General features: G+C 35.3%; 1 protein-coding gene across 1 annotated transcript in view; it reads right to left on the bottom strand.

Moving 5' to 3' along the window:
* Window positions 1–2,329: 2,329 nt before the first annotated feature.
* The window catches only part of LOC308702146 (uncharacterized protein), a 100,167-nt gene continuing 92,155 nt past the window's right edge, over window positions 2,330–10,341 (bottom strand). Inside the window, exons 29-31 of the mRNA XM_081384813.1 lie at window positions 7,028–7,201; window positions 5,341–5,502; window positions 2,330–4,165 (exon numbers count right to left, since the gene is read on the bottom strand). Coding sequence (XP_081240939.1) covers window positions 4,162–4,165; window positions 5,341–5,502; window positions 7,028–7,201 — 340 coding nt within the window. The 3' untranslated portion in view covers window positions 2,330–4,161. The remainder of the gene's footprint in view (window positions 4,166–5,340; window positions 5,503–7,027; window positions 7,202–10,341) is intronic.

Genomic DNA, 10,341 nt, shown 5'->3' with positions numbered 1-10,341 from the left:
GTGAAATATTTAATTATTTTTTATAAAGTTAAAGATGTAATCATTTTTATTGTTAGTAATAATTCACGATGGACATTTACTGGACTGAAGCGACTTGTGTTTACCTGATTGTTAGGCTATCAATATTATTTATGTGTATTTATTTTTCTAATAATGCTTTTTGTATTAGTAGCCTAGCCATTTTAAAGGGGTAGTTCACAGAACAATGAAAATTCTGTCATCATTTACTCACCCTTAATTGTTCCTAACTTGTATGAATTTCTTTGTCGGCAACCAAACAGTTGATGGGCCCCATTGTGGAAAAAACTAAACAAAAACCAAAGTCCTCCTCCCACAGACTTGCGAGACACAACTTTATCTAGGCTCTAAGTATAGCAATTTAAGGATATATCCTGAATATTCCTTTAACCAAGCAAGTCTCTTTGAAAAATAACAAGTGACTTTGTCTAAAATCACTGTCATGTTTAATTTCCACTGCCAATTCATAAATTGTATTCCTCAGTATAGCATACATTAGGCAAAGTAATTACCGGTAAGGGAGTTTTAACGCCTCTTTGTTTGAGCTTTTGCTGACCCCACCTCTCGATCCTTGTTTCTTCTTAGATGGGTGCTTGCATTCTTTTGCCGTGGGATACCTAATCAATCCATTACAATATTCTGGTAAATTCACCTGGCTGTAGACGTCAGGGTCGAGACCGGGATAAAAGTAGTAAAAGTTCCTCCCTGGTGTAGACGAAGAAGCCATTCATAGTATTCGCTCCTGAGCTGGCCATGATTAAGAATGTTGCCAGACATACCGCCATCCAAACCATAAAACAATAGCTTACCGTTTGTAACCCTAGTTCTCTGAAACATGAAACACAAGTTTGCTTGAAACATGAAACACAAGAAAGCAAAGTTTGCTAACCACTTTTAAGCAAACTTTTCATACCACTTTTCAGTATCGGGGAGACCGATAGATTAAGCCACAGTGGACGTTCTCCGACCACCGAGAGAGCCATTGAACACCTGCTAGCTTGGATGACTTGACGGGCATTATAGAGAACAAGGTCATTAGCAGCTACAATCTCCTTCCAGGGAACAGGTGAGGGCGTTCCTTTCTCCAGTTCCCCCATGTCAACCAGGAGCACGGTAAGCGTAAAGTAGGGAACAGCCAAGTACAGCCAAAGTACAGCCAAGGCTTTATCAGAGGCCTGGTGGATGGACGTGTAAAAGCGATTCATTTTGCCAGGGAGAACAAGTTAAGGAGGTGTGAGGAGCCCACCTTCGCATGGGTTAAGGTGCCTTAAAGAAAAAAATCACTTAAAAATGAAAATTCTGTCATCATTTACTCATCCTCAAGTTTTTTCTTTCTTCTACTGAACACAAAGGAAGATATTTTGAAGAATGTCGGTAACCTAACAGTTGAGGAACCCCATTGACTTTCATAGTATGCAGTTGGCTCAAAAATCTGAGGGGGCACAACAGGTGCTGTCTGAATTGGCATGATGCATCTTTGTAACTACAATGTATGGCATGTAAACTACATTTACATGAGCACATTTTGTTTAATTTAATCCCGAATAATTCCAATTGATGATTTAGCATAAGATGTGTGATTAATCACTATCTAAGAGCCGCATCTTTGAAATATGTGTTATATTTGTAAGCATTCGAACTGTCACATGTTGTGCATGCAAAATTAGGAAATGCGAATGGAAACTGAATTTGCAGTCGTGGTTCAAACGCATTGATCAATATGCTTGCGTAGACTTCAGTGAAATGTACTCTGGTTTCTCTGAGCTGGTGTGCGAGTCTCATCGACAATAAACACAAACTCTTATCAGCCTCATCCAGTGCATTTACATAAAATGTGATTAATACTGTATCATTTCACATGTACGTGCTTCTGTGTAAAAGTGTCTGTTCTCAGATCTGTTGAAGATGTGGCTTCTGTTTATGTGTGCCAAGACATTTTAAAAATCCCGACCGGATGATTTTATTATGGCCATGTCCAGGATAAAGAGTATTTATGATCACCCAAAATAGCATGCAGTCAGGGTGATATTAAATGACATAGAGATGAGAAATATGGCCAAAATCTTTTATCATGCTTTAAGTCATTATTAATTTCCTGTGTGACTTGCAAAGGGCATGTGCCCACAGCCCACACACACCTCTTCATTTCGTTTGTTCACACCACAAAGTGTCACTGTGGCCTCAAAGCTTCAGCACTGCCACTCTGAGCTCTGTCTGAGGTAAAGCATGCCCCCCTTATTACATGAGGACAAAGAAATGTAGAAATAAATAAATGAGAACAAAATAAAATTAAGACATAAATACATGTATACAAAAATAAATGTGGAAATATTTTTATTTCTTTATTTATTCTTCATTATGTTTATTTATGTATTTATTATTTTGGCAGCTTTGGAATTCCAAAGGAAAAGCAATCACAAACAGAGCTGTAAAATACTAGTTCTGCTGAAGATTTGGGCGGGTTGTTGACCTCTCGTGGTCATCTTGAGAACTGCAGATGTGACATTTTATTTCTGTCTACTGAACTAATTAACACTTCAAACAAAATAATATAATACAATTTTATTTTACAATATGCCAACACATTACAATACCACAGAAGCCCTGAACCGCAATGTGAAAAAATAAAAATAAAATACAAGGTGGGGGAAGAAATAGGCACAATTTCACAGACAGGGCTTAGATTAAACCAGGATTTGGCCTTAGGTCAATTAGATTATTTTAAGTAGCTTTTATAAACTTTAAAAAAAAAGCTTAAAAAAAAATCCTGGTGTGCATCTTGAGACAAATCAATGGCACTGATATAATTTAAGATATGCCAAGGTCTCTAGAAAGAGGTTTGGTAAAGTGCAGCATTGTTTATAGATACTTGGATTTTAATCTAAACAATCGTGATGTTTGAATCAGGATAATAAGGCATAATGAAGAAGTTTTGTATATGCTTCTCAGAGTTTTCTGTACAGATTATTTTCATTAAAAGCTGCATGTAACTGGCAAAGTTAATTTGTTTCAGCTCAGTGGATGATTGACAGGCAAGTAGGCGGAACTTCAGTCTTTTATTTTATATTTTTTATATTTTGTTTCCTTGTAAGGCTTTGTTTTTAAAATAGAGAAATTAGTTTGGCTGTAATGGTCACTTGCAAAATACTAAAATCAACATGAAAAAGAATCGTGATAAAATCATGAATCGTGATTTTCCTAAAAAAAATCGTGATATATTTTTGTTAGATCTAGTTTTTAAACGTTTTACCTCAAAATATCTTCTTTTTATAATCCTTGGAAGCCAAAATCCAAAATAAAATTAGATTTATATCACAGCCCTAAAGTGTAACCAGACTAAACTTTTGTTTAGTTCTATCGTCCATTACTATCACTAGTGGAAACTCACTCTCTCTCTCTAACTCTCTCTCTCTCTGACTGTGAATAGCAAAAAACATCACAGACAAATGGTTTAATATTATCCCATATTGCATAGCGTGATTAAGATGAAAGGGCAGTGATCAACCCACCAAACCCCCCACCCAATTTTTTTTTATTACTGATCTGCATGATTCACATTGGTCATGATTTTAGGCCAATTATTTAGGCCATTTATATTTTTAGGCTATTTATATTTAAGCGAAATAAAATGGACCATAAATGGCCTGTTGAATATTTTAGCTTGTATTTTTAAACAGTTTGAATATTTTGGAAGTGAAATATGAAAGGTGAATATGGATTATTGAATTTTTAATAATAAAATGAGTTTGAAATGTTTTGAATTGAAATATTCACAGCTTAAATATTCAACCATGCCGAATTTCAGCCCATAAAAATGCAAGCCCTAAAAATACAATGCATTAAAATGCAAGCATGGTTAATGCAATGCATATTTTTACAAGTAGTGCAATTCAACAGGCTTTTTGTTTCAAGAACATTTGGCATTATTTTACTTCCATAATGTAGCCCACAACAATTTAACGTTCAATATCACTTGATATATTTGAGTGCTAAATTTGGCAATGACAGTTATGATTAGCAATATTTTAATTTCTTCAATATGGATGAGTTTAATTCCAATATCATCATGATTGAAGGCCTTATACTAAAGACTTCTTTTTTCTTGCTTCATCTCAGCTCTGACCAAGATCTTCTCAATCCATTTCACCTGTAAATAAAATAAAATGATCATTTGTAAGAGTACTAAACCAACAATAATCATTCAATATCACTTATGTGTACATGTATATTTCTAATAATGCTGTTTACATTACTAGTCATTTTCAATAGAAATACATAAGAGCTTGTAAGATAAACTGTTTTTGATACATTTGTCGTGCCAGTGTGGTTTGAAGCAGTTTAAATCTGCTATTAAATACATGAATTTCTGTATAATCACTCTGAATTCATAAGATATAGGTTTTAAATGGTCACATCAAATCTCACCAAATCCCTGTTCATTTTAAAGATATAAAACTGATATTGTCAGTTGAGAACAGAGTTTTTATTTGAATATAGAATGTACATTTTAGATTAAGTTGTACAGACATCAGATCCTCACACATATCTTAGAGTTTATAAAGTAAAGAAAGCCTAAAGCAATGTGACGTGATGCTTGTGAAAGTAGAAACACACAATAGACAGAGACATTGATCATGTGAGGCTGGACGGCTGTGAGCGGAAGCTGGAATCTGCACTGATTTACCTGCGTTTTACGATCTGTGTAAAACTAATTTTGTTCTATCAGTCAAACAAACAAACAAACAAACAAACAAACAAACAAACAAACAAACACATATATATATATATATATATATATATATATATATATATATTATATTATATTATAACATAAAGCTATTGTTAATTAAAGTTGTTTTTTCCTTAGTTTTTTCTCCCGAAACCACTAAAGTACAAACCACTAAAGTCCAAACCCCGCCCCCTGGCTGATTCTAGAGATTTCATTGGCCATGTCAAGCCCAGTCACCTTCCTTTATATAGCGCTTTTTACAATACAGATTTTTACAAAGCAGCTTTACAGTGATAATAGGAAACTAAAGCAACATTATTATTATCTTTGGCTGTACAGCAGCTCTAGAAGAAAGTCATTGTCTAGTTTAAGTAAGTTGAGGGTTGATTCATTTCCATTGTAAAAATAATTTATAGGGCCATTTACATGACACAGTTTTCAACAGAAAACGTTGAATGCATTCTGGTTGTTCATTTACATGACACAGCATTTTGGTGGCATGAGAACGCAAACTTTGAAACAGGTTTTTAATAAAACTTTTCCTAGCACAAATAAAAGAAAGTATCTTTAACATCACAGTGATGTTTACTCACCTCAGTGTACAGTTTGAGTCTCGTATCACGTCTCTGAGCTGCTGCTTTGTGTCTCTGATCATATTGTCGCTCAGATCAAGCTCTTTTAAAAACTGCAGTGCGTTTGAGTTTGTCAAAGACTGAGTTAAAGCAGAAACATCTGTAATGCCACAGTCACTTAGGCTAGAAAGAGACAAACAGACAGAGATCATCTTACTTTCACCAGATCACAAAACACATGACTAAGGTGAAATATGTTTCACTGTAAACAGTCTTTTCAGGAGAGAAAGAGAATAAAGTGTCTTGGTTTAAACTGTTGAAGTGTTTGTTAAAGAGATAATCCACACAATGTTACAGTTGGTTTATAGATATGATGGTCTATGGTTTAAAATATTAGTATTTTTCTTACAAACACCTATCGTTTATTTCTTTTTATCAACTGGGGTTGTATGGATAACTGTTGTGTGTGCTTTGTGTGGTTTATGAAGCGTCATCTTTGGAGGTCCAGTACATAGAGACAGATTATTTATCTAAAAATAAACTTGTATACATCTGAGATGTCATTAAGGAATGTAAATGATGAAACTTTCAGTTTTGGGTTGAGTATCTACGGAGCCCCTAGGGACGTGGTGGTGGAAAAAATTTAGGATGGGAGAATTTTTTTTATTTTTTATTTTTGCGTTCCCTCTCAAAACTTATTGTGTTCCCTCTCAAAACGTATGCGCTCCCTCGCAAAACCTATTGTGAGCTTGGACAGACGCTTCCTGTTTAATGTCCCGCTGGCTCAGAGCTCCGTACGTTAATTGAGCGTTTCATATTGTTTGAACTCAAATATAAAGAAATGCGGTCAGTGCTTATCTCAAGGAGTTCAGTGAAGTTGGCAATATATTCAAATAGGCTATTCGAACTTCCCGGATCAATATTCTTGAGCTAAACGTTGTTAAAACACAAACGACACCTATTTGCAATCACAGTAACCTAGACAACGAGCTACAACCCGATTCTCATCAAAACAAGCTTTTATAATATAGGCTAAATGGATCTCTATGAGCAGGCGGCTGAGAGACAAGTTCGAAGGGACGACTACAGCATCAACTCATAGTCAAAAAATAACTTCAATGTTACAAACTGTAGTGCCACCCAATTCAGTTTACACAATGGTGTCCCACTGGTCATACTACACTGCTTTTGCACATTTTATATTATGAAAAATATTTAATAACTTCACTGTAACACACCAAATTTAGTTCACACATCACTGCTCTAATGTTGGTTATGCAACACTTAGTTTGAAGTAATTGCAGATCAGTAGGCCTATTCTTTACACAAATTATACTGGTACTGTACGCAGCTAACATAATAGTTACAACCATAGCTTTTGCATTATATTTGCTTACTGAATTTGATGGCATTACACTGCTTCTGCTGAACACAAAAGAAGATATTTTGAAGAAAGTTGGTAACCAAACGACTGATGGACCCCATTGACTTCCATAGTAGGAAAAAAAAATACTGCAGCACCTGTTTAATTACCAACCTTCTTTAAAATATCTTCTTTTGTGTATAGCAGAAGAAAGAAAGTCATACAGGTTTGGAACAATTTGAGGGAGAGTAAATGATGACAGAATTTCCATTTTTGGGTGAACTATCCCTTTAAACAAAATATGATATCGAAAATGGACCACTGATGTATGTGAATGTTACTGACCTTAATATCTCAAGTTTACAGTGTGAATCCTTCAGTACGTCACATAAGTGATTCACTCCTGTGTTTTTTATTTTATTCCCACTGAGGTTCAGCTCTCTCAGGTGTGATGGGTTTGATTTCAGAGCTGAAGTCAGGATGAGACACTGTTCCTCTGTAATACTGCATTTACACAGACTGAAGACAGAAAGAGAAAAGACAATGACTCAGATCCATGTGAACAGTCTAACTGAAGTTCTACATCAGGCACTAGTTTAACCCATTCAGACCTGAATTATGTTTTAAGTTTCTGAAAAATATAAAAGTACATTTTCCCAGCTCATGAGGCTTCTATAAATGAGACCAAAAAAAATAAAAAATGTTTGGCTTTAATTGTAATTTTTTTTGTCCATTTAAATGGACGTCAGGTCAAAACAGGTGTACTTCACAAAAATGTACCAACATAAAATTAAATAATAAACATAAAAATTGTTAGTATATACTTGAAGCTTTTTCTCAAGGTCAAAAACTTTCCAACAGTATACCATTTCAACTTTAATTTTGAGGTTTTTGTTTTACAGATTGCACATTGTTTGTAACAAACTAGGCCTAAATATCTTAGAATCAATCAATATGGTCATGTTAGAGTCATTTTCTTTGCGCATCTTTGAAACAATTTCTCTGTTAACGATTTTCTTGTATTTCTACAGTACATTATGGCAGCACGGTTGCCATGCATGATGCATGTATTTCGATTTCCAGTAACTGTACTGTAATTCACTTTACAGTACACAAGATCAGTACTGTAAACTACCAAATAGTACTTTACTGTATTTGTACTGTATTTCGTCATTTGATCTGCTTTTGCTGTAATTAATTATACGGTATTGTACTGTAATATCTATATTGATACATTATTACTGATAAATATTATTATAATTTTCAAAATAATTACTAATAATGATAATATTATATCATAATAATATAATATGTAGTTATTAGGACATATAGGCTATAGTGGGAAAAAATATGGAAATCAATGGCTATACTGTCAACTATGGAAGCCCGTTTCCACCACGTTGAGTAAAAAAAAAAGATTATTTAAGTCATAATAATGAGAAACTTTCTCATAATAATGACTTAACATCTCATAATAATGAGAAACTTTCTCATAATAATGACTTAAAGGGGTCATATAATGCCATTTTTGTACAAGCTAATATGATTCTTTAGGGTCTAAATTAAAAGTGTGTAATATACTTTAATTAAAAATTCTCATTAGTATTGTAAGAAAACACTAATTTTACCTGGTCAAAAACAGCTCTGTTTTCAGCACGCCGTTTCAGTGCATGTGTCTTTAAATGATAATGAGCTTTGCTCACCCCGCCCCTCTGCTCTGTGCGTACACCGTTTCTACACACAATAACCACGCGTTGTTCATTATAAACGTGGGATTATTGAGAATGTCGTACATAGAAAACATGTAGGGATGGGTAAATGAAGCCTCATGAATCACTGAAGCTTTCCCCTGACTGTTCCGGGAAAAGATTCAAAGCTTCGAGAGTGTCGAGAACAGCGCAGAGAACAGCGCCATCTGGTGCTTATTTAAAATAAAGCAGCCAGAAGCCTGTGTTAGAAGCTCGGGCAGATGAAGCAACCACAACACACTCCATAGTTTCAATGTTATTATGTGTACAAATAAAAACCTTACATGTTTGTGTTTGATTTGTTCATTAAATAAATTCAGTTTCCCATTAAAGTGTGACAATAAAATAAAAAATAATAGCTTAAGCTTATATGATTCAATAAGATTTAATGTAGGCCTATACTCTCTCACTTTCTCTCCACACACACACACACACACACACACACAATGAATAAGGACATTGTCTGATAGGATCATCTGTTATTAAATGTCAATATCAATAATTGTACATATCAACCAGACTGAGGCAACAATGACTCTTAAATACTGTACGATCTGAAGTTCGAGCCTTCTGACACCCAAAGCGAAACGCGCACGTGACTGGACAGAAAGTGAGGCTTCGTTTGTCATCGATCACGTGACTCTAGTAAACCAATACACGCCTCGATACGGGGCTTCACTACAAATTGTGTCGCTTAAGTGATACGCGCATCGAAGCTTCGGTGTCATATGTAACATCACTAAAAACATGCCGTAATGTACCCTGAGTGTAAACCTTAGACGCATTCATCGTGAAGCCTGCAGCAAGGTTTGCAAATTTCGCAAAGATTAATATAAAGGTTAATAAAACATTACACTCACATCTTCTGGAGGTTCAGCAGGAACACGTTGGTACCGATCCGTTTTTTCTCGTTTGTAAGGCTGTCTGGTGTGAAATGATTCGCGCAAACATGAAAGCACCGACGATCGTGGGGAATCCCCGTGAGGGAATCCCCGCGTCAATCCTTTGGGCATATCGCTTCAAAAACAAAACTCAGCCACTGCATCTTCAACGGCTCGGATTTAGGAACATCCAAATGACTGCTGTGTTCCTTATTACATCTAAGAACTGAACACCATAATTGCTTAGACGCCATTCTGCTCCAGCATAACAACAATGGCGGACTACTATGACGGCTGTCACAGCTCGCTCAGGGCGGGTCTTGTGTTGAAACACGGCTGTCAATCACAATAGCGGGAGGGGCGTTGGATATTATGACGTCACAATATCGAACGGCTTGATTTCAGAGAGGGTCAAACATATAAGGAGATTAAAACAAAACCACTGGATGGATTTTTATCATGATAGGATGGTTGTGTACAGGCACTGCCAACAGACATTTCAGTGCAATCAACTTGTAAAAGTGCATGTACCATTATATGACCCCTTTAACATCTCATAATAATGAGAAACTTTCTCGTAATTATGACTTAACATCTCATAATAATGAGAAACTTTCTCGTAATTATGACTTAAACATCTCGTAATAATGAGAAACTTTCTTGAAATAATGACTTAACATCTTGTAATAATGAGAAACTTTCTCATAATAATGACTTAACATCTCGTAATAATGAGAAACTTTCTCGAAATAATGACTTAACATCTCGTAATAATGAGAAACTTTCTCGAAATAATGACTTAACATCTTGTAATAATGAGAAACTTTCTCGTAATAATGACTTAACATCTCATAATAATGAGAAACTTTCTCGTAATAATGACTTATTTTCTCGCACTTCTACGCATGCGCAAAGCAGCGGAGCAGAAGGGCGTGCCACACTAGCGACATCCGCTGGTCAAAGTCGTGTAAATGCATCACAGCAAACTTGGCACGCTCTGCAAAACAGTTGTTCTCTTACGAGAGTCCTC

Source organism: Scardinius erythrophthalmus (genome assembly GCF_964197995.2).
Source record: "Scardinius erythrophthalmus genome assembly, chromosome: 14".
Classification (NCBI taxonomy): Eukaryota; Metazoa; Chordata; class Actinopteri; order Cypriniformes; family Leuciscidae; genus Scardinius; species Scardinius erythrophthalmus.
The sequence above is the reverse complement of the archived record's forward strand: the minus strand, read 5'-3'. Positions and strand labels throughout refer to the sequence as shown.